Source organism: Polypterus senegalus, chromosome 8 (assembly GCF_016835505.1).
Source record: "Polypterus senegalus isolate Bchr_013 chromosome 8, ASM1683550v1, whole genome shotgun sequence".
NCBI classification, from domain to species: domain Eukaryota; kingdom Metazoa; phylum Chordata; class Cladistia; order Polypteriformes; family Polypteridae; genus Polypterus; species Polypterus senegalus.
Window position 1 is genome coordinate 88,532,959 of NC_053161.1, and position 25,676 is coordinate 88,558,634.

The 25,676-nt window shown below is 35.8% G+C and overlaps 1 protein-coding gene across 1 annotated transcript in view; it reads left to right on the forward strand.

Moving 5' to 3' along the window:
• Positions 1–25,676, forward strand: part of cftr (CF transmembrane conductance regulator) — a 135,151-nt gene that overhangs the window by 36,501 nt on the left and 72,974 nt on the right. The window contains exons 5-8 of the mRNA XM_039761403.1: positions 1,346–1,435; positions 11,962–12,125; positions 16,692–16,817; positions 23,894–24,140. Of these exons, the coding sequence (XP_039617337.1) occupies positions 1,346–1,435; positions 11,962–12,125; positions 16,692–16,817; positions 23,894–24,140 (627 nt within the window). The remainder of the gene's footprint in view (positions 1–1,345; positions 1,436–11,961; positions 12,126–16,691; positions 16,818–23,893; positions 24,141–25,676) is intronic.

A 25,676-nucleotide genomic window follows, 5' to 3' on the forward strand; every position in this document is an offset into this window, starting at 1 on the left:
CTCATTGTCTGTACGGACTTTTCACATTGCATGTCTGTGTGCGTATTCCACTGTGTATTCCAGCTTACTTGACACATCTCCAAGACATTTCTATGTCTGGCCATGTGAGTTTGATTGTGGTTAAATGCACATATGAGGCCTGGGATGTCCTGTTCCCAGAGTTGGATTCTGTCTTGTGCCCAGCGTTGTCAGGATAGGTTCCTTAACACTCCCAAAGTGATGAATTGAGTGAAGAGGGTTTAAGAATACACAGTAAGGTAATACTTTAGTATAGTACTGCAAAAATGCATTTATTATTATTTACTATTATGTAACAAGACCTTAACACACAGTTCTTTAAATGTTCATAACACTACCAAAGCATCAGTAAAGTGTTTATTCATCTCTGCAATGTATCCAACTAACAAAACTTCATTTTGGTGTGGTCTAATGTGGCTTAACTTGATAGTACATATTCAGTTAAGACCTGTGAATCCTTCATATTACTAGTAATTTTACACTCATGTCAATGTGCCACACTGCACAGAAATGAATCATCTATCTACTGATGTAACACTTTGTAAGTATTATGAAGGCCAAAAGAAGCCTTTGTTAAGGTCTTGTTACATAAAAGTAAATTTTTCAGTACCCAAACTGTTGCAGAATATAATGTTAATTCTCCATCTGTTCAGTTTGTGAACCATTTTTTGATCACAGGGTTATAAGGAGCCTGGCTCCCCACTTTCATGGTCATGTTCAACACAGGACCTAATAATGAATTGGATGCCACTGTCATTCACGCTCACACTCACTTTCAGGTAATTAAGAGGCAACAATCAATGTAACAGTAGGTCTTTGGACTGTTGGAGGAAAGCAAGTAGAATATTTTAAAAAAAGCATTCTTGCAGTCTAGTGTTCCATTTAAGGTAATAAGAAATTTCAGAAGGGTTAAAATTCCTATGGAGTGTTTCAAAATAGCCAAAGTAATTCCAGCTACCAAACAGACTCACCAACCTTGTTATGGAATTTAGATCTGTTAGAATTTGGTTTCAAACTTCACATTTTCATTCACCCATCTGAAATTCTCTTTAAAAAAGAAGCTTTCCAATCAATTTGTTTAATACTCAATTAATCCTCTATTTGAGAATAATTCAAGGCCCAAACCAAACAAGCATCTGATTGTCCAGTTTTGTAAGCCAATGCTTGTGATGTGAACACAGTAGACAAAGTAAAATAAGCTTTAAGAGGCAGGTATAGGTGGCACATTCCTCAGTCAAAAGGCATATCAAATAGATCTATCTAATGAAATAACATTTGCCAAGTGGAAATGTGTTACTTAATGATGTCAATCTTTTTGTCCTCACAGACCTTAAAACTGTCTAGCAGAGTCTTGGATCAAATTAGCACAAGCCAACTCATCAGCCTGCTGTCAAACAACCTCAACAAATTTGATGAGGTAGGCCACATTCGAAAAACAATATTTTGAACTGAACTTTGTGTCTAATTGAGGGTTGTAGCTCATCAAGAAGTACTTCATGTAAGCTTTAAGACAAATGAGACTTTCAATTTCTGAGTGCTCCCCAAGTCGTCTCATTAAAATTGATTTTTTTGTGGTGTATACCTTATGCCACATCACTTTGCTATATCATTTCAAGACTCCTGAAGGCAGCACTTAGTTTATTTTTGCTGAACCGTGCCTTTTTCTTGCTTGCCTTTCTCTACTAAAAACAGATTCCATTTTCTGCCGCTCATTAAAGCTTACTCAATTTTCTCTATCACAAATATTTAAAGAAATAAAAAGGAGAAATCCTGTAGCTTTCCTTTGAAATCAGTACTGTAATAGACAACATGGAAGGGAAAGCAGATACCAAGAAGTCAAGGAAGCAAGGTTACAGGGGAGCAAGAACTTCGGGGAACTGAGATGACTATACTAGACTGTACAGTACAACAAGTATATTAGGATCTTTTATTATCTTCCTTTCTCTGTGTGGCAAGAACATCTGAGGAGATAGATAGATAGATAGATAGATAGATAGATAGATAGATAGATAGATAGATAGATAGATAGATAGATAGATAGATAGATACTTTATTAATCCCAAGGGGAAACTGACATAATCCAGCAGCAGTATACTGATACAAAAAACAATATTAAATTAAAGAGTAATAAAAATGCATGTAAAAGCAGACAATAATTTTAAATAATGTTAGCATTTACTCCCCCGGATGGAACTGAAGAGTCGCATAGTGTGGGGGAGGAACGATCTCCTCAGTCTGTCAGTGGAGCAGGACAGTGACAAAAGTCTGTCACTGAAGCTACTCCTCTGCCTGGAGATGACACTGTTCAGTGGATGCAGTGGATTATTCATGATTGACAGGAGTTTGCTCGGCGCCCGTCGCTCTGCCACAGATGTTAAACTGTCCAACTTTACTCCTACAATAGAACCTGCCTTCTTAACAAGTTTGTCCAGGCGTGATACGTCCTTCTTCTTTATGCTGCCTCCCCAGCACACCACCGCATAGAAGAGGGCACTCGCCACAACCGTCTGGTAGAACATCTGCAGCTTCTTATTGCAGATGTTGAAGGACACCAACCTTCCAAGAAAGTATAGTCGGCTCTGACCTTTCTTACACAGAGCATCAGTATTGGCAGTCCAGTCCAATTTATCATCCAGCTGCACTCCCAGGTATTTATAGGTCTGTACCCTCTGCAAACAGTCTCTTCTGATGATCACGGGGTCCATGAGGGGCCTGGGACTCCTGAAATCCACCACCAGCTCCTTGGTTTTGCTGGTGTTCAGGTGTAAGTGGTTTGAGTCGCACAATTTAACAAATTCTTTGATTAGTTTCCTATACTCCTCCTCCTGTCCACTCCTGATGCAGCCAACGATAGCAGTGCTGTCAACGAACTTTTGCACATGGCAGGACTCTGAGTTGTATTGGAAGTCTGAAGTACATAGGCTGAACAGGACCGGAGAAAGTACAGTCCCCTGCAGCGCTCCTGTGTTGCTGACCACAATGTCAGACCTGCAGTTCCCAAGACGCACATACTGAGGTCTGTCTGTAAGATAGTCCACGATCCATGCCACCAGGTGTGAATCTACTCCCATCTCTGTCAGCTTCTCCCTAAGGAGTAGAGATTGGATGGTGTTGAAGGCGCTAGAGAAGTCCAAAAACGTAATTAATAACTGCACCACTGCTTCTGTCCAAGTGGGAGAGGGATCGGTGTAGCATATAGATGATGGCAGTCTCTGCTCCCACCTTCTCCTGGTATGTGAACTGCAGAGAGTCGAGGCGTGGCAGACCTGTGGCCTCAGGTGGTGATGCAGCAGCTGCTCCATGGTCTTCATCACATGTGACGTCAAAGCAACAGGCCAGAAGTCATTCAGCTCACTAGGACGTGATACCTTTGGGACTGGGGTGATACAAGATGTTTTTCAAAGCCTTGGGACTCTCCCCTGTTCCAGGCTCAGGTTGAAGATGCCTTGTAGAGGACTCCCCAGTTCCAACGCACAGGCCTTCAGCAGTCGTGGCGATACATGATATGTTGAAAGAGGAGGGATTTTTTAGTTGCATTCTCCTTCATTTTTCACTTTGTATGTGGCACTACTGTTTTCACTATATTGAGCACAGATTCATGAACATTTATATGTAATTCTTCCCCTTAAGTACCTTTAACCCATCTTTGGTCGTTACCATGTAATTTATGCAAACCAAGAAAATCCCTCTGTGACGGTAGTAGAACTGTCACCCGGTCCTTGGTCGGCTATGGTGAGCCGGAAGAACCAGTAGCAGCCATTATTTAACCAAATGTTATAAAGTCTAGAGTTGACTGATTAAGTACTGAAAGATAGTAACGTTAAACGAATCTTCACAAGACGCTTAATGTTAGTGCATCATTCCAGTAAGAATCAGAGTTTTAGATTTAATACATTGCCTTCACTTGCCAGCTTGGCAGAGTCCTCTTTTTTTGTGGATTTTTGTTTTTTATCTCCTACTGGAGATTATGATTCTTCCTGCAATAGATATCAGTGACTTTGTCTTTCAAAATACTTTGTGTTTTATCTGTGCTTTGGGGCATCTTGAGTGACGTCCGGCTATGAACTAAAAGCAGGCACTGACTTAAGATGGTGTATTGTGATGGCCTCTGCAATTACACTTTTCCAACAGATTCTTGGAGGCTTATCTTCTCCAGGACTATCACAAAAATTATTTTGTTATTATAGATAATAATAATTGGTAATGTGAGTGCTTATTTAAATGTGAACAGTATACTTTTAAGCTATTGAGCCTAAATGAAATAATGATGTCTATAATTTTAATATTTATTAATATTTAGCATTTTTCAGTATCCAGAAGTTGATACAGTAGATATTTAAGCTTTTCCACATTTACTTATTATGTTGTAAAATTCCCAGATACTGTATAGCAAGTCTTATTATCCATTAAAACTGTAAGCTGACAGGAGAGATTGCAGAAGTTTATTTTCTCCTGGAATGCTGTTAAGTAGAGTTTTTGTTTTCCACTCCTCTGCAGTCAACTAGGCATTTCTCATCTATAATGGTCATGGAACTTTATCTTGCCATCATTTGTTTATGCTAATCATTGAGTGTAATCAATAATAGTGTGTGTTTACCATAATTTATGTGCTTAAGTATATGAATATTTTTTACTGCAAAAAAATTTATTGAAGAACTGGACAGATCTCAGAATTCAGTTGCATCTTTTTCTCTGTATGGAGTCAGTGTATGACTGTGTCAACCTTCTTTCCTTTTCAACATGGAAATAACCTTTAACTTTTTATCCTTCTCTGTATTTACTTTTAGCAATCTCCTGCATCATGTGCATGGCTACTGATGAATTTTCACCTGTCTATTCATTCACAGTCAATCCAACTTAATCCATCAGATGAAAGTCCAGATGCAAACTCTTGTTTCTTATGGAGCAAAAATTCAACTTATAGTCTATGAAACATTATAAAATGATTCTATCAATCAAATAAGCAAGAAAAAGAGTCATTTTAATTTGGGTAGAGTCCAAGACATTATCTGAACAATATGACTGAGAAAATGAGAGTGCTAGCAGAGTGACTCCCATTAGGGTTACGTGTATATCTTTTGATGGCTCAGGAATCCAAGATTCATTTTAGAGTCCATTCTAAATATCTGTATTTTCACCATTTTATTTTGCTGTCTGTGCCAACAGTGAGATAGTCAGTTAGAAAGTAAAGTGTTGCAGAATAACTCCTTTCATGTCATAGAGGATGTTCTGAGGTTAGTGTCTCCCAACTAGTGATGCTGATCTAACGTTTTGTGAAAGAGGATCATAAGATGGTCTCTAATGAATAACATGTGTTTTGAGTTAGTAAGTGACATAGCAACACATATAAAAGGAAGGCACCTTCTCATTTATGGTTTTGGAAGCAAACAATGCATATTTTAAAATCCACCTTAGTGAGAGGATAAGTGTATGTGTGTCTGTTTATCTGTACGTCTGTCCATTTGCCATGTATCTGTCATTCCATCAAGCGGCACATTACAAACATTTATAGTAATACTATGCTTTGCATTTATCATTCCCAGAGATGGCACATCATAAACATTAACACTGCTTTCATGAATCCCACACCAAATGGAATATAACAAAAACATATGCATTTTATCTACCATTCCAACAGATGGCACATCACAAAAATGTGCAGTAATGCATTCTGAATGCCAAAAACAAACAATACTTCATGTAAAATCAGCAAAACAAAATTTAATCCAGATTACCAAACTAAGGCCACTACATAAAAGAAAAGATAAGACCAAATCCCAAATTTCAAAAAATCTAAGAATATGTCAAAAGTGGTTTAAAGATGTACAAAATTTGCAAAACCAAGAACATAAGGGATATGCAAAAAGAGAGCTGAGCAACAAACTCAAGGTCCAACAGGTTAATGTCCCGACTGAGGCCTGCTAAGCCCTTAAATAGGACTCTAGTAGCAGCCCCATTGTTTTGCTCAAGCAGAGTGATTTTTATTTTGGGCTCAGAAGATGAAGCAAAACAAAATAGAGTGCCCACTGGAGACAAAGCCAATGAGACAAACCAATCTTTCACCAAGCCAGAAATATGAGAATTCATTTGAAAACAAAAGTGCAGACACATTGTGTACATTAAATCTTATAGATTTATAAAAAACACTGATAGCCGAACAGCACATAAACGATCCATTTAAAGGGTTGCGTCAATGACGTTACTTGAGCACGCTCCCAGAGACTTCTACAAGGTTGCACCGATAATATAGCAATATTAAAAATAGCACTATGATAAGACACCACAAAATTATAGTAAACTTATTCAGGGACCGAGATAGGATGAAGTAAATGTTTTAATCAAACTCCCCAAACTCTGAAACCCCAGAATAGTCGGCAAGAAGTCCAAAAATCTCCATGGGAAAGTAAAAAAAATGTAATAAAGAATGCTAATAGATAGATAGATAGATAGATACTTTATTAATCCCAAGGGGAAATCCAGCAGCAGTATACTGATACAAAAAAAAAAAAAAATATTAAATTAAATAGTAATAAAAATGAAAAATGAAAAAAAAAAGCAGACAATAACTTTGAGTAATATTATATTCTGACTGCAAAAGGTTAAGTTTTAGAGAAGATCTTTACAGTTCAGAGCCCAAAACAGAACTGATTCTCGTTTAACAATAATAACAATACCCATTAGCTGTAAAACATTTGACACCAGGATCCCCCCTGCCACTCCACCAACAAGACTCAACAGAAAAAGGAAAAAAAAACAAGGACAGGTGATTACAAAATGATAAGCTGAGGCTGAGGCTTTAACAGGAGTAATAAAATAATTTACAAAGAAATCCAAACAAAATAAATAAAAATGGCTGCGGTGGGTTGCACGGTGGCGCAGTGGTAGCACTGCTGCCTCACAGTTAGGAGGCCAAGGTTTGCTTCCCGGGTCCTCCCTGCTTGGAGTTTGCATGTTCTCCCCGTGTCTGCGTGGGTTTCCTCCCACAGTCCAAAGACATGCGGGTTAGGTGGATTGGTGATTCTAAATTGGCCCTAGTTTGTGTGTGTCCTGCGGTGGGTTGGCACCCTGCCCAGGATTGGTTCCTGCCTTGTGCCCTGTGTTGGCTGGGATTGGCTCCAGCAGACCCCCGTGACCCTGTATTCGGATTCAGCGGGTTAGAAAATGGGTGGATGGATAAATAAAAATGGACAAAACTAAAACCAGGTATGGAGCTCTGGCAAAACCAGGACAATGCCACGCTATATGGAATTACAATGTATAAATATGCATTGGATTACTCATTTATAAGAAATACAAAATATTCTATTGAACGCAGATCCGTTAATGTTAACGTATAGCATTTTGTTAATTTGGGCCCAATTTGCTTGTCAATTAAATAATTCAGTCTTCTGGACTTCATGAAGTTCTGTTAGAGTTCCATCTCATGAAGCCAAGTCTTTTTCGAGTTTAACTGACAGTTAACTTATCTGCCTCTTAAAACATCCATATTTGCTTTGCTTTGAATGTTAAATCTTTACCGTCTCTTCAGGGTCTCACACGGTGGCATTTTGAGGAGAGACAATTACTTTCCAAATTCCAGTTACAGTATATCGGTTATTTGTCATGATGAGCTGTGCATTAAGGTCATTCTCAGTTGGGTTTCTCTCTGTAATTTTATTTTAAACCAGGGTATTGATTTTACAGCTAAAATAATTTGAAAATAATAACAGAGGAGCATTAAGCTTTCCAAAAAAATGTTATTAAAAATGCAATTGCAAAACTCTAAAAAACATTTATCAATGGCCTGCCTATTTTGTTTGGTAAGTAAGCTCCGCATTTGTTATTCTCCTGAATTAAATACCATAAGTGACAGCAGTGAAAGAAAAGCAGAAACAAGAGCCTTTCTGAATTTTTTTCTGCCATAAAATTGACTTTGTATGTTGAATGTTGAAATGCATTGACGTTGCCAGCAAGCAATTATCAGCTAGACTGCACATCGCGGAAATGTCTGCACCCTGGAGAGAAGTTTACTCTTTTTTAAATGCTCATTTGTCTTGCATAAGATCGGTTTTCTCATCCAGTTTGCACTGTATCAATTCAATTACCTCTCTTTGACATTTTTATAGTTGTTTGATGCATGGCCAGTTTTACACAACTTTTTATTTCTTTTTCTTTCTTCTTTATACCTATGGATGATTCTCTTATTTGTTGGTAACCTTTCTACAGCAATCAATTGTTATTCCCTTTTTCATTTGCCAATTGTTTTTATTATTGAAAAAAAGGAGTCTGAAATGGGGCTTTTTCATAATCTCTCTTCTCTGTGCAGGAGTTTGTTTCATTATGTAACCAGACCAGAGTATGGGTCCTTTTTGATCAAGGCTGCTTCTTTATATTCCTATTAAAATAACCACAGATTATGATTTAGACTAGTCCTGAACACATAAGTTTGACTAGTAGTCTAATAAATTAATCAATAAAAGGAAGAGTAAAAGAGAAAGGTAATGAAGAGAAATCAGAATGTACAAAATCTCATAACATGCACAATACCTAAACAATAACTAATTGAAATAGTAAAGGATAGTCCTTGAACAAATATTAGAGTGCCTAGCTTAGACATAGCTAAGCACTAAAACTGTTAACTAACTAAGCAAAATGAAAATAACTATTTTTTCCCTTTGGTTACAGATCTTATGATTTGTGATGATCTTAGTAATCGCTCTTACCTGTTTTTGTCGAATGTCCTTGAAGAAATACCTTAGTCGTTCCTTGCTATTCATTAATGTCACAACTGTATGATAGGATTCCTCATTGGTCCTATTGGTTAAGTTTTAGAGAAGATCTTTACAGTTCAGAGCCCAAAACAGAACTGATTCTCGACAGTAAAGATGGTGTTTTTATTTGCCAGAACCAGAAGTGACATCTGCTGTGGGCTGGCACCCTGCACTTTGAGCTACATTTTTTGTATGAAATTGTGCCATATAAATAAATGTTGTTGTTGTTGTTGCCCGGGGTTTGTTTCCTGCCTTGCGCCCTGTGTTATCTGGGATTGGCTCCAGCAGACCCCGTGACCCTGTAGTTAGGATATAGCAGGTTGGATAATGGATGGATGGATGGAAGCAACATCATTGGATGCACCAAAACCAGAAGTGACATCATCGGAGATTTCCCGAAAATGGTCTGCAAGGGATTGAGAAAGACAGTTAGTACACCCCACTGCCCACTGGTCGGGTGTGGACTTTCCATTATTCAGGCCCTTTAGTTGTCTCCTACTCGCACGTGTGTGACAGATGACACTGGGCTATTGTTAGTGTTGGGGCTGTTTCTTACAGTTCTCGGGAAAAGTTTATTCATATTATCTGAAAATCCCACTCTTTGTTACTATATTCCACTTTTATTATTGTAGATTTAGAAAGTTTCCCTAATTCTGTTGTATTTCGCTGCCTGGTTGAAAGAACCATGTCTGTTTCAATAAGAAGCCTCCTTCATCAAGACGTAAGACCTAACTTTATGTATTATATTCTTTTTTAAACAAACATAGATTAAAATTAACTATTATGTTACCCAACTCACTTTAGCCAGCAAAGCGATCATTCATAAGGGCCAGAGGACTTCAAGAGGCAAGAACCAAACCAATTACCTTAAACTGATATCTGATACGTTAACAAAATAGAATTAGGAAGTAAACCTGTTGGGATGTCGTAGCAAACTGCCTTTTCAAAAGCTGGTTGCAATTGTGTGTTCCATTGTTTTGCTCTGAACTTCTTTTCAAATACAATCTAATTTTTTGCTTTTACAAAATTTGTTGCTGAAGATTTTTGGCAGTTTGCCTTATCTTTTCTTATATTTTGCAGTAATTCATGTCTTTTGGTTGTCTTTGTGATTTTTCATTGTACAAATCTGCCATTAGTCAGTCTTTTCCATTATAATGTCATTACCACTGTTTGGGACCAGAGCAGTGTGACACATGAAATCATTATGACCGCACATACATTTGTGCTGTTAAACTCGCTCTTTAAGTTCAACTTTGTTCTTTATCTTTACTGTGTATGTGAAATTCTGTAAATGAAGTTGGGGAGACTGGTGAGCGTATCCAGAGGTAAAGTGGCACTCCAATCCATACACATAGTGGATCAGCTTTCAGCTTACTGGTCACCTGTCTCCATTACAGGTAATAACGGCATGTAAATCATTATGACTATAAGTAAGTCCTGAACAGACTTCATCTCCCCATAAATCTTTATATGAATATGTAATGTAAGTGAATTGTTAAAAGTATGTGTAAAGTACCACACAAATTGAACTGCTCATATAAACATCCAAGTATCTATAACTATTTTAATTTTTGACTCCTAACAGTGGCAATACAGGTGACTACAATTATCTAGCCATCTAATTTTGAACCTGCTTAATTCAATTCATGGCCGCAGGGGGATAAGTCTTATCGTGAAAGCACAAGCCTACACATACCGATATGGGGCCATGCATTTCTCTTTTTCTAGTGTCCCAAGATTAACAAGCACATTCTCTTTTCCACCATGTAGGAAGCAAATGCTCCAAGATAATGTTTATTACATTTTAATTATTGTACATTAAATTTATATTATATGAAATTCTTTATATCCTCAATGTAAAGAATTATTTGTAATGGATATACAGTTACAGTCTAGTTAGGAGTAATATATAGAATTAAAATATCAAAGTACTAATACTTTACAGGCAGCTCTAGCATTTTTTAACGATTTATCTTCCCTTTAAATACAGTAGATGTGTTTTCAAACAATTATGTTCCATGTATACTCACTAGGTTAAAATCAATAAGATAGTTTAGGTTTGTTATTTTGTTTGTCATTATAATAAAGTTCTAAACCAAACAAGAAGTGAGTTATGAGAGTGTTGACATGACAGAAACTTTGGTCTAGCTTGAAGCTGGCGTTAACCAGGAGTTCACCATCTTACTTTAATTCTCTGTTACCTACACTAGTATTGAATGATACTTCATTCTGTTTCCTTTCTCGCCTGCCTCTTCTATTATTCATAATTTTTTTTATTTTGCTTTTTTTTCTATATCACAGACATTTGATTATATCTCGGAGTTCATTATAGCTTAGGTAAATGTTGCTTACATGCTCCTTTCTCCTCTCTCTTGATATTCTTTTGGAATTTCTTTAGGAGAATCTCACTTCAACTCTCCTGATGACTTCTAGCTTCATCATTGCTTCTGACAATCCTAATTTATGATCCAATCTGTTTTATAACCATACAGGATTAATAATAGTAATAATAAAAAACAATATTTTTTGTTGTTAGATCAATTGTTGGCTTTTATATGGTATTCTGAATTCTATTTTCTTGCTCATGCATTGTTTCAAAGTGAATGTTCTTAATAAAAAAACATGTACAATATTTTCTCTAAATATTCTGAGTTACAAACCTTTATTGCATTTGGAAATTAATATAAGTTTTGTTCTCATGTGTCATGTTTCAAGCTGTTACTAGTGAGGCTTGCTTTGTTACAAGTCTGAATAATAAAATACTGTTTTACTGAGTCCCACCAAATGTTAATTTTATTGTTTAAAGACTGTCCTTTAAATACGAGTGACGTTCAAAAATTTTCCAAAAACAAATTACATCACTTTCTATATAGTCACCTTTGTTTGCAATGCAATTTTCCCAGCATCGTACCAACTTTTAATGCCCAATTACTACTCCTCCAGTCTTCACTGTTTTTAACAAAAATGTTAAAGTGTGTAAACTTTTGAACGTCCCTTGTATATATATATATATATATATATATATATATATGTATATAAATACAGTATAGTATATATATAAGAAAGAATACATGTGAAAACCACAATTTTTGGTGAACAGGAAACATATGTTGGTGACTTCGATTGATGTGTGGTTACCTTTAAATGCTATTGCTGCGACTGACACAGATGTTTGCTTTTGTTGAATTTGCAGGGATTGGCACTTGCCCATTTTGTCTGGATTGCACCACTGCAGTGCATTTTACTGATGGGGTTTATCTGGCAGCTCGTCGAGGCCTCTGCATTTTGTGGTCTGGCTGCTCTCACATTGCTTGCTATTATTCAAGCCTGTCTTGCCCAACGGATGGTGCACTACAGGTGAGAAAATCTGTCTGAGAACAAACATTTTTGCCCACCTTCAGGATCCTTTCAGGGTATTCCATCTGCCAACGCCTTATTGTAAAAGTGTTACATTTTTCATTGACTGCTACCACTAAGTTTGTTTAAGTTTTAACGACCTAAAGATGTGCTCTCATGGGTTCTTGAATGTTAATTATTTGGCATTACATAAAAAACAAATAAAAAAAAAACATTAGAAGCCCATGGACTTACCATGGAAGAGACAATACAGGTTGACAATACAGTATACATTATTCTCCACCTACCTGAAAATCATACAGAAGCATCAGTCCATCTTAGGGCACATCCATGTACACACATTTAGTCAAGATGGCCCACATTAGAGTGCTCAGTTAACCTAAAACACCATTTTTTGCCAGAGTGTTTCTTCAGAGCAATGCTATTGGAGAACCATATTAGGTTCCAGAAAGAGCCTTCATTTATTTAGATCCCTAAGAGGCTCCATACAGTAAATAACCAGATTTGACAGATTTATGAAATACCAATGTGTCATGATATTAAAGAGACTCTTGCTGCATAGAATAACACAGGCCAAGTGCAGGTTTTTCTTAATCTGTTAGTGTCCTACATGAATTAAAGCTTTCAGCTGTTTCCCTATACATTAGGAAGATCCTCAAAGCAAAAAGAACGGACTCCAAATGCAAAGAACCCATTCCAGAATGAAATGATGCTTTGTCAAGCAATAGTTCTATGAGGAGCCATACAAACCCATAAAGAACCAAACATGCCATTAAATAACCATTGTTTTTAAGAGTGTGCACTTCAACTAATACTGTAAACATCCATGTTTCTGCATGTAAATGGCACCTGTATATGTATATAGACAATCATTTGATCAGTTGTCAAGAAATAAAATAATAATTTAAGATTGATCAATTCAGCCATGCCATTATAATTAATAATCCCTAAACAGGGTTATTATTTCTGACTTGGAACTTCAATATTTGATATTAAATATCAAGATATCTTTTAAGATACATGCTAACAGATGTTCAATTACTCCAAATCGACTTCAACTTAGAATCTATTGTTAATCATTTTTTTGCTGATAGATAAATCATGGAAGGGTTTGCCCTCATTTCTCTGTTTCCACAGAATACTTCATTTTGCCTATTGTAGGTGCTTTTGAATGCAAATAAGATTATAAAGCAGTGTTTCATTTTACAAATGCACTTCTAAGTTACCCCAACATAACAAATCCACAGTGGATAGTGTTCATAAATTTCCCTCTACTATGTATTAAAAAGTATGAAATATACAAATTAAATTAAAAGATATACTGAAAAAATATATAGCTGGCGTAAATCAGCTTTTTTTTTTTTTACACATGACACTACCTTAAGAGCAACTTGTAGTTTTTTCAAAACTGGGTGAAAGGAACAAAAAAAAACAACAACAACAACATTTATTTATATAGCACATTTTCATACAAACAGTAGCTCAAAGTGCTTTACATATTAAAGAATAGAAAAATGAAAGACACAATTATAAAACAAAATAAATCAACATTAACATCGAATAAGAGTAAGGTTCAATGGCCAGGGGGGACAGAAAAAACAAAAAAACTCCAGACGACTGGAGAAAAAATAAAATCTGTAATGATTCCAGACCATGAGACAGCCCAGTCCCCTCTGGGCATTCTACCTAACATAAATGAAACAGTCCTCTTTGGATTTAGGATTCTCACGGAAGGGCTTGATGATGATGATGGTCACGTAGACTTCTTCCTTTTAATCCATCCATCATTGTTGGAGCATCATGAAGCTTAGAGTAGGTGGAGGTGGCGCAGGCCACCACCACAAAGAAACCGGAAAAAGAAACAGAAAAGAGAGTAGGGGTCAGTACCGATTTTAGAGCCACCATGAATAGTTGTTATGATGAAAAAAAGAAACAATTGTCCCAGAATTCTGAAAATGGAGAACAGAACTTAAAACTTTCAACTAGACTTGGTGTTCTGCAATTAGTCAGCTCTGTTGGGTTGAGCCGATGATTCCACGGTCTGTCATCTGCTAACATGTGGCTAGCTGAGCTGACATGACTTTGTCCATTGTGTGTTCCTCACCATTCAGAAAGAACATTGGACTCTTAGAGGCAGATGTGTTACATTAGGCAGGTAACCTCGATTGGCAGGACTGAATGGAACGCCATTTGTGCCAAAATGAGATAAATGAAAAGTATGTGAAAAAGAGCAATGATATATAAATAAGTCAATAAATTTTTAAAAACTGCAGAAATGCATATATAGTTAAAGACTGTATAAAACTGTAGGTTAAAAGAGACTCTTTAAAATAAAAATATATTTTGAAATGTGTTGGCTGGAAAAGTTCCACTGGGAAATAGAAACAGCCTTTAAAAATAAGGTAATTTAAAAATATAACCGGCCAAAGTCAAATTAAAAACACATTATTGAAACTGAATAAAATGTTGATGTAACATTTGATGCAATAACTAGTAGTATTTAGTTTTATCATATATTGTGTTCTATTTTACAAGATTTATTTATGCATTTCAGTTATAAACAAAACACATTAGCAACATTTTGCTTTGAAATTTAATATTACTTTAAGAATTACAATGAGAGACAAAGCTATGCACTGAATATAATATTAATAGGTCGATCTTGTATCTATATTTATTTGAACTTTTTCACAAGAAACTCTTAGGATAGAGAAATACATTACATAGTATAGTAAATGAACAAAATGGTAAACTAATTAAAAAAGTCCTTTTTTTGTTTTTTTGTAAAAAAGACTCACAATTCTTAAAACATGCTTCTTCAGAATGATGATGCTAGAGGACAGGGATAGGCAATGTCGCAGTGGCTGCAGGTTTTTGTTCCAACCCAATTTCTTAATGAGAAGTCAATTATTGCTAATGAAGCTCTTTATTGCTAAAGTGACATTTTCTGCTTCATTTTAGTGGTCTCGCTTGTTAAGCTCCACCACCCTCAATTGCTTATTTTATTCTTAAACAGCCACATTCAGGGTTTTTCATGGCTCCTTATTAGTAATAAGATACAAATGACAAGGAGCCAGCAGTTGTCCATCTCATTTGTTTGCATTTACAACTGTGTGGATTCAGCATGCACTGTTTGGTTTAATAAAACACTTAAGAGAAAAAAATTGACAGACTGAAAATGATCCATTTTAGACTTCAAATCATTTGGATGAAAGGAACAAAATCTACAATATAAGAACATGACATTGCAGATTAACAAACCATACAGTTAAATACAGTCTGAGGTTGACAAGAACTGGTTCCTAATTAAGCAATTGGGTTGAAATGAAACCCTGCAGCCTCTATGGTCCTGACTGACGTTGCCTATTCCTGTTATATGGGAGCCATTTTTGGTTCCTAACAGACTGATCTACATGAAAGTTTCAGAAAGAACCTTTACTTCCTTAAATCCGCAACAGGCTCCCTACAGTAAGTAACCATGACTTGATCATGACAGATCTGTGAAGTACAAATACAAGGTCTCTCACAGCATACAGTAACACAGGCTAAGTCCTGGTGTTCTCAATCTGTTAGTGTCCTGCTAGGTAGCCTAACATATATTAAAGATTTTTTTTTATTCTAAATATTAGAAAGTTTTTCAGAATACAAAGAACCCTTTCCAGAATGAAAAGGTTCTTTGTCAAGCAATAGTTCTACGAGGAACCACACAACCCAGTAAAAAACCAAAAAGTGGCGTTAAGAGCACACCCCAGCAGGGAGCTGGGCTGACTACGCTCCTGAAATGTTACATGATTATTATTATTTATAATAGTTGAGTGCATGTTTTTTTTTTTTTTTTAGTGAGAGGAGTAGGACTTTTGATATTTCCCTGCATTTGGTCACAAAATATACTTGAGTGCACACATGTAGGTCTCAGTCCTCCTTTCTAACGTGTGTGCTCTCATTACACACAGAAGATGCTCTGTTTGCAGTACCTGTTGTAGGTTGTTTCTGAAATGCTATATGCCACTCTTGTTAGTTTGATTGTTATACTGTTTTCAGTATTACAAAATTTTAAGGAGAAACAACTCTCAAAATATATTTTGCTTATTAATAGGTGACAGAGTGAGCAGCTGTAAAAATGGTTCCTACCAAGCACACTATCAGTTTCTCCTAAGCCATCACCAACTCATCCTTACTATCAGGCCAAAAGGAAAGACCAAAAATAAATACAAAATGCAAAGCTAAATATCTAGATATATCTGCCTGTGGCAACTACAGTATAAAAATAATCTGAAAGTGATTCTGATATGAGGTACTGTTTGTAATTGGTATGTCTGGATCTGAAGAGGTGGGACATGTACATGGCTGCTTCTATAACAATACTAAAATGTTTTTTGTTTCTTAATACTCTATAGATGGTATAAAATCTTTCACTTACCCTGACAACATAGCTATTAAAATGATATTAGTAAGTAAACACATCATTAGTGTTTCTGGTCTATAAATTCACTTACAATTCAGCATAATAGTGAGAGAAGTAGATTTATTTGGTGTATGACATGCATTTAATCATTTCTATTTTAGAGACAAGAGAGCCGGATATATTAACGACAGAGTTCTAATTACTTCTGAGATTATTGAAAATATCCACTCTGTGAAAGCCTATGGTTGGGAGAATGCAATGGATGAAATCATTGATAAGATCAGACAGTGAGTACTGTGTAATGACTTTCACTACTGTATCAATACTGTGGTCTTGTGTGTTAGGAGCTCACATGTAACACTTTCATTTTAAGGTTAATTCACATTTATTAAGATAAGAAATGTTTTATAATAATGATGTAATGGGACATGCAGTCATTGATTTAAAATTGCTCAATGTGTGTATTTGTAACCTTTCTGACACATTTGGAATGAAGAATACTGACTATTATGCTAAAATGTTGATTATAAAAAATTAAAAATGACTGAATTCAGTAAAGCGTTCCCTGTAACAAATACCATCTGCATTTAACAATTCATTTAATTATTTCAGAACCTTTTTCTCCAACCTCATGCTTAGGTGTGTATATCTACAGACTTTAACCGGTTTTCATGCATTTCTTTACAGTTAGGGGTATTTTGTGTATGAGCTGCTTCTGAACTTCAGATTATTTTTAACCTCATTTCATTCATAGTTCTCTGTTTCCTTTCTCCTTTTTAAGACTTTAAATGTTATATTTAACAATTATGGAATCAGATATTTCTTTTTGTTTTCAGGATTGTAAGTACTATGCATTACGTTTCTAGGCCCACTTTCTAACGGTCTCATCCAACAGCTGTACAGAATCACGCTCGGCCCTGCTGCTATTTCTCGCAGCACAAAAGTGATGTTCAATGCTGAAAAATATTATAACTAGTCGTGGAGGTGTCAACCAAGTGTTTAATATTTAGGGGGTTTGGTATGTTTGTGTTTCTTTTGAATTTCTGGCATGATAAATGAGAACTCTGACCTGTGCCTCTACTTTGTTAAATATAATGCAGCAAGCAAGTGGCAGTTGGCTTTCATTCTTATCGACAACAAAGACAAATATTGTGTTATACAGTATCTGATTTTTCCTTTTATTATTTAAATTGTTGTAAAATCATAATTGTTAAGATGTTTTCAAAATTTGAAATGCTCTCTTTATTGCTTCTTGATTGATACGAGTACGTCTTGCTTTCTGCGTCCTTATCAACTGCTACATTGGCACACACTGCCTAAAACAGAGGCAAAGGTTTAGAGTTGAGCAGGAAATACAAAACAGAATGTTTTTCTTTTAAAATTTTTAACATTTAATATTAAATTAATTTCTTCCTGCATCTTATTCTTCAACTTTTCACGCCTTGCAGCATGCTGTCCTGGTTTTGAAAGTCTAGAATAAATCCTGGCTTGGATGAACCTGGAGATGCTGTGAGAGTTTTCAGAGATACTCTGCATGTGCTCTGCATATCTAGAAGAGGCGTATGATTACATCAGCTACGGGATCTTGTTGGAAACATTTCTAGTTCCTGGGTGTGCGTTGCATGCCCTTTGATGTCTGCATTTACAAACTATATGTTTGGTCTATAGCAGAGGTTTTTGACCCTTTTTCTGCAAGTAACACCCTCAGGAATTAAAATGTTTCATTGTGCCACCATTTGTTTCTGACATAAATGATTAATTCCTGAACTCTTATTAGGTTAAACTGAAGGTGATATCAATGTTCATATGGGGATGGGAATTAACAAGGCATTACAGATTACATGTGTGTCTCTTTTCATTTTTTATATCCATCTATTTTTAATGAATATATATTATTATTGTATGAATAATAGTATAGCATTTTGAGAATAATTTTAATTCCAACATATTCTATTCTATTTTCACAAAATATTCTGAATAAAATGTATCATTAAATCAGACTTGTCAATTTAAAATTATCATTATTTTAGAATTCACAGCAAGTTGCCTTTGTTCTGTTATTTTCAAGCTGCCTCACATGTCTGATAAGACTTTACTATTTCTTATGTCTGTGAAGTAGCGGCGAGAATTTGTTATAACTGGATGCTGCATCTCATTTGCTCTGTACCATACACAGTATGTATTATATATGTTTTTTTTACATGTTTAATATGTTTTAGTTGATGTAGTAATGAACATTAATTTGATTATGATGGACATAAATGTAGTGTTTATGTAGTAGTAGGCAGCATTGTGCCAGTAAAATTCGGTGCCACCTTCATCACCCATCGCTACAATGCTTTATGATCTTAAGCCAAGCAGGAGTCATACCATGATGTGATTCAGCCAGTTAGCATGGACTCTACTATGCACTCCAGAGGTTTACAAGAACAGATGGAATAATCTGAACTGTCCTCACGCGTCTGAAGAAGTAAAGGCGCTGGTAAGCCTTTCTGACAAGAGCTGCAATGTGTTGTGCTCACTTCAGTTCATTGAGGGTTGTCATCTTAAGAAATGTAAAGCTGCTCCCCCTTCATAAGTTCTGGTGTCTCAACCATAGCTGTCAATTTGTCCATTTCCTTAAAAGACCGTAGAGGCTTAGTCTTTCCAGGACTCACCCTTTATTGGGAAACTGGTTCCATTTTGTTGTGTTTCCTATCCTAAAGTTTGTTAGGACACCTTCTCATAATGTGTAAATTATTTCTTCACTGATAACATTACACAATACTTGGTATGAGTCTCATTTTCCTTTTAATAAATTTGTCACCATTTCAGTATTCTGCTGTCCAGCATTTGGCATGTGCTCTTATATTCTATAATTAGTCATTAGTAAATGCGGTAATAAATAAGAGAATAATTAATCATTACAATTTTTCCATTTGGTGGTGCGGTGGTAGTACTGCTGGCTCGCAGTAAGGAGACCAGGGTCTGCGTTTCGAGTTTGCATATTCTTCCCATAGCTGTGCAGGTTTCCTCTGGGTGGCTTCAGTTTCCTCACATAGTCCATAGACATGCAGGTTAAGTTTCTTGGAGATGCTGAATTAACCCTAGTAGTTGTGTACATGTGTGTGAGTGTGTTTACCCTGCAATTGGATGGCTTCCTGTCCAGGGCACTGTTTCTGCCCTGTGCCTTATGCTTTCTGGGATAGACTCCAGACCCCCAGCAGCTTTATTTAGGATTAAATGGGCTTAGAAAATGGTATGGCATATTTCCAATAATCTAATAAACATTTATTGTTGCTGAATCTAAAAGAGCTGCAAAACTTTTTAATGTGACACAGTATTTTTTTCTCTCACAAATGACAGACACTGTCCATTCATTCTAGTTCAGTTAGATAATAAATTTAGTGTTCTGATTTGCAACCCTCTGCCATCTCAGTTGCTAATACCATTACATACCTCAGAGTTCCTGAGTCTGTGCTGGAGTTTTACCAATGTGGATTTCATTGCTTGTGTGTTTGCTGTTCTCTGAGAGTTTAAGGTTACGTGCTCTGAAGACGTAAATCAGTAAGGACTCTGGCAATTTAAAAGGTAGTGTAAATGTTCTGTGTGTTAACTTGCTACAGAGAAATACATAGTTTTACTTGTTTTCCCCTAAAAAAGAACAAACAAGTGAGGAAATATTAAGTGGATTCCAATGAATCATTTATATTGTATTGTCTTTTTATAATTATTACTGAGTTTTTATCATTGCTATCAGTTTTCAGTTTCCTTGATTCATTCAGCTGAAATTCAGTGGAACTCTGGTTTTAGGCCTTCACTTCCTAAGATAAGGGTTTTGTTGCTGGTATTTACATCAGCCATCTGAGGTCTGAATGAATGTGCATGTTTGCTATTAGCAAATTGTATGGGATGTAAAACTTCCTTGAGAGAAATACAAACATGGCAACATCCATCCATTTTATTGACCTGCTTATTTTTTTCAGGGTGACAACCTGCACACAATTTTAAGCCACTGGTGAGTTGTTACATTGTGGGAACGAGAAGCACATCCTGAAAGAAGCAAAAAACAATAAGCAGATACTCTGAGATAACTATAAGAACGAGTAAGGCTACACTGCTAATTATCATGTCACCGTTTAAATAATTCTGTTGCTTCATTTGTCCAAACTAAACAAAAAATACTGAGTTTTTTTTTTTTTTTACAAAAATCTTTCCATCTAAAAATGTGTACTTCAGTAATTTTAATCCTGAAATAGATCTTGGATTTTCTTTGAAGTTTCTTTAATATGTATTACATTTAAGGGTTTAAGTATTAAAATCTATTTAGTAAAAATCAAACAGAAAAGTAATTTTATTTCCAAGTGATCACATTCAGGAGTAATTTAGTTATAAATTTTAATGCCAGAGTTTTATTATTCTTTTTACCTTATACTTCAGCTTGTTGTAAAATGGCTTTGAAGCTCCTTGGCGTTCACATGGTAAGAGTTTCCAGTATGTTTCAGTTATTTATTATTAGCTTATGTAATTCTTTTGTTCTTTTCTGAAGTGAGGGTGTGCTTTCCTTCCTTTTATAAAGTCATTGCAAAGGTAAAGTAAAAGGGTTGCTCTGTTGTTTCATTCAGAAGCAGCGTTTGTGCTACAGTAGCGTTCAATACAGTATTTTAGTGGTATGGTAACACTATCGACACACAGTATGACAGAGTGCTCTTTCGTGTCTTTGTTTGAGCTTGGAGAGACTGCTCTTCTGTACTTATTCTTTCTCCCTTTTTTGCTTGTGCAATTATTTATATTCTTTATATATTCTTAACTTGCTTCTCCTGCTCCAGGTTGTGGGGAACTTGAGGCAGTTTTGATAGCAACACTTATCGACCAGCATATAACAAGACAAAAAAGCTCTTCTTATAAAGTGGCAATTCATATGAGTTAAAATATAATAAAAGAAGATAGAATTGAATTACACCCCACAAGCACAAATCTAATTTTAAAGCATGGGTAACCTTTCTCCAAAATTGATCAGGGTCCTCCTCCTTCCTGTTTTTAACTTGGAATCCCCAAAACAATTCTAAAAACATGGGATATCACCGTCATACCTTGGCAAACACACAGTCTTTAAAAATAAATGATTTATTCTTCACAAAAACTATTCTTCCACAAGAGTGAAGCTCTGTAGGGTAAAAAAAAAGGCAAAAGGAGTTGTCTGTGACACAAAAAGCAATCCAAAGCTAGACAAGTTCCAAAACGGATATTCAAAAAATGGTCAAAAATGGAGCAATACAGTCAAAAATGCAAAGAAGCCAAGAACTATGCAAAGAAACACTCGGCAGACTCCTAAGCATATTTGAATTGAACCACCAGGAACTGTGGGAGACCCTCCAGACTGATAGTGGAGGGCAAAACTTGGAGGTGATTGGCAGGTGGCTCCACCTCTTGGGAGACCACCAAGTAAACACAAGGCAAATAAAAAAGGCAGTTTATAAACAAAACAAACAATGCCCCAAACTAATAAAGTATATGAGAAATATCAAATGTCAAACATATTTCTAAGTATTAACATAAATAAAAGAAACAAACATAAACAAAGAAGACGTAAAACAAAGATGGAAGCCCCAGCCAGGTCAATCTTGAACTAAAGTTAGAGTTTCGCTCATTTTCTCATGACAATGCACAGTATATGGCAATAACCCAATATACTGTTTCTTTGAGGCCCCTGGACCATCGCCTAACCTAACCCATACCAAAACTGAAGATCACCATAACCCTGGTGCAATTGAATCTTCTGGAAGAAATTAATGCTTGTTATAATACTTTTTGTTCATTCACTAAATTGGAAAATTATTTTTAAAAACCATTAACAACTGTATTCAGTCCTGTAGGAGAGTTTGTTTGAATTAAAAATTTTCAATAAAGGGCTACAAAAATGAATATCACTGCAATCTAGATACTTCTAACTGAGCTGAAAAATGGTACAGTAGGGAAAATACCAGATCTAAAAGCAGTCATTAGAGCACCTAAATTACTTTTGAAGTCATGTGATTTGTTTTTTCTTTGAAATTATAATCTTTTTGTAATGTTTTTAGCTATACTCCTAATGCTTGGTTCATTATCCACTAAATTGCACATTACCAGCTTCTGATTTATACTTTCTCTAATCATTCTAATCATATTTAGACATATTTAACATGTTGTTGTTGTTGTTATAATATTTGTAAGCACAGTCGTTAGTATGACTGCATCACAACTCTAGGAAACTGGTTTGGAGCCCCCCGCTAGGTCACCATTTTTGTGGAATTCACTATTCCTCGCACATCATACAGATTTGAGTGCTAAGTATAATGAGTTGGTTTGAATCTAGAACTGAGCAGGTCTTGCCATGGACTGTGTAACATTTTCATATCCCATGTCACCTGTGCTGGTGAAATAACCATTCCTAAACTGAGACGTATAAAAGAAAACTTTTATATTAATCAAGGCAATGTACAGGCACGTGGATATGAGATGCCATGCAATCTACAGTAAGCATTAGTTTTAAAACAGCAGAGTAATTTCACTATTTGACAGTTTCCTTTGTGTCTGGTCTCAGATACACCAGATTAGCAGGTGTTGTATCTATGCACTGCAGTTATAATAAGACGAACAATAAAAGACGCATGACAACATGAGTCTGTGTGCAAGTGAGGGGAAAAACAGCAGAAGAGGTAACGGCACACATTGTTCCATCTGGTATCTGCGAGCACATCATCCCAGTTTACATGTTAGTGAGGCTTCAACAAGTGCAATTAGGAAATGGCTGGGAAACGCCGTGAGTGAAGATGCCACTGAGTCACAAATACTTTGGCATTGTTGAAATTTTGGGACAGGAATGCAGAGGTAATTAATCAGTGACTGAACAAATACATTGCTGTCTTCAGCCACGGCTGCATATATCTTAGGAAAAGAAAGTTGGAAAGTCCCATATTCCACAACCAGATCGAGCAGGGCTTTTTACCAATCCTGGGGGAATTCTGGAAAATGTGAAAAAGAGGACAGGAGTGACTGCGATCAGTGATTATGAATGCCTTTGAGCTGCTGTGCTATCATGTGCAATTTTGTGCCTTAGGAAATACTCAGTACCCCATCTTCATATAAAATTATCTGGGGGATCACAAACAGCAATAAAGAATTCAAGACAATGAGTAAAAGTGTACAGTCTTGTTATCCAAGTATTCTCATCTCTTATTTTGTTTTATTGATCAGGCCAATATTCTGAGGAGCTCAATGTATGTTTTTGTAGGGTAAAAATTGAAAACTTATACGTTAAGTAACTATGCAGATCTGTGCTTTCTTCTTATTATGCAGTAATTGAGACACATATTGTATTTTTTTTTTTGTATCTTTACAACAGGGCTGAGTTGAAGCTCACAAGGAAATCTGCTTATTGCAGATATTTCAACAGCTCTGCATTCTTCTTCTCCGCATTCGTTGTGGTCTTTGTGTCTGTATTACCCTATGCCCTGAGTAATGGAATAGCACTACGTCAGATATTTACAACAATCTCATACAGTATGGTCCTCCGAATGACTGTCACAAGACAGTTCCCAGGGTCTGTGCAAACATGGTTTGATTCTCTGGGAGTTATCAAGAAGATAGAGGTATTATTCTGAATGCCTTCCTATGATATTAGAAACATGGTATCCCATGACATTAGGTTTTCTTTATTACTGGCTGCAAATTGTAAAATGTGTCCAGGTGTTAACTCTGCTGTACTTTCTTCAGTTTTAATGTCAGAATGCCCTGAATTTAGATTATAGGTTACAGCTAATTTAATAATCACTGTACTGTGCTTCAATAATGAGATTGTCTTTCAACTGTGACATAGTACCTTGAAATATTGAGTGTACTGCATTGTACCTGGAGTCAGCCGGAGATTTATGGTTTTACTAGAAAACATTAGCACTAGTATATTTATTAGCATTTGTAGCATTTGGTTTGTGTTGCCTCTACTTAGTCTGAAGCTGTCAAAGTATCCTGGATAGAACAAATAGCATACTGTGTCTGTTTTAATTAAATTGAAAAAATGAAGATATACATGTATATTCACTTGTTTGTAAAAACTATGCACTATAACACATGCATGCACATATTTCCACAAACATAAGTACGTTATAATTGTTTACCATAAACAGTGGGGACACAGTTGTCTTCCTGCGACCAAAAGAACAGATAGAAAAAATAAATTACTAAGGTTTGCCAAAGGAAGGTGAATCCATTTGCAAGGACACACAAAAATGAAAGGTTTAAAGAAAATGGCAAAAAAGTAACCAATAAATCACATAGTGTTAAGTGATTATAATGACACTGAAATTAAAGCTCCTTTTATTCTTTAGTTATTGCAAAATTTGACACCATTGTAGTTGTGTTAATCCAAACACTGCTAAGCTTTTTCATTTGCTGCTTCCTCACCATGGAAGCATCTGCAGACCTCACTTAACATTCATTTTTAATTAGTTTGGTTTGTTTTGCACAAGTTCAAAATGATAAACACATTCACAATGTGATATACTGTACTTAGAATAAAGTAAAAAGCAATATCCAATATAACTGAAGTCATCATTCAGAATAAGCATTGAAATTTACAGCTGTAGAAAAAAAAGTATTTAATTAGGTTCTTTTAATACTCAATAGAGCAATACTGCGCAGTATGTAAATAAAAATGAAAACTGCACTACAAATTAAAATAGGCACCTAAAACTACTTTTTTTATGGAATATTCTACTCCTGAATACAACCAAAGGAGTTTGCAGTAGTGAGACATGTCTACTTTTAAATCCTCCTTTGGAAGAGGGCCATTATTTTCAGACAATTACTTAACTTTCCATATTAGTAAAGAAAGAATTGATATGCGGCAGTAAATCTGTCAACCAAAAGATGAGCAGTCGTGTTTAGAGCAAGCAGGCTCATGGAGCCAAAATCTGAAAAAAGGCCCAAAAAAGATGCCAAATTGTTCAGCAGAACTGTAATTAGTATAGTCCAAATTTCAAAAAGGCACAAAAAAATAAATTAGTAAATCAAATTAAATGTGGATGCACATGTGGAAAACTGCTGCATATCACAGTGTCATGAAACAGTTGTTTTAGTAGTGCTGTGACTGTGTAAATAGCGCATTGCATTTGGATTACTTTTTTGAA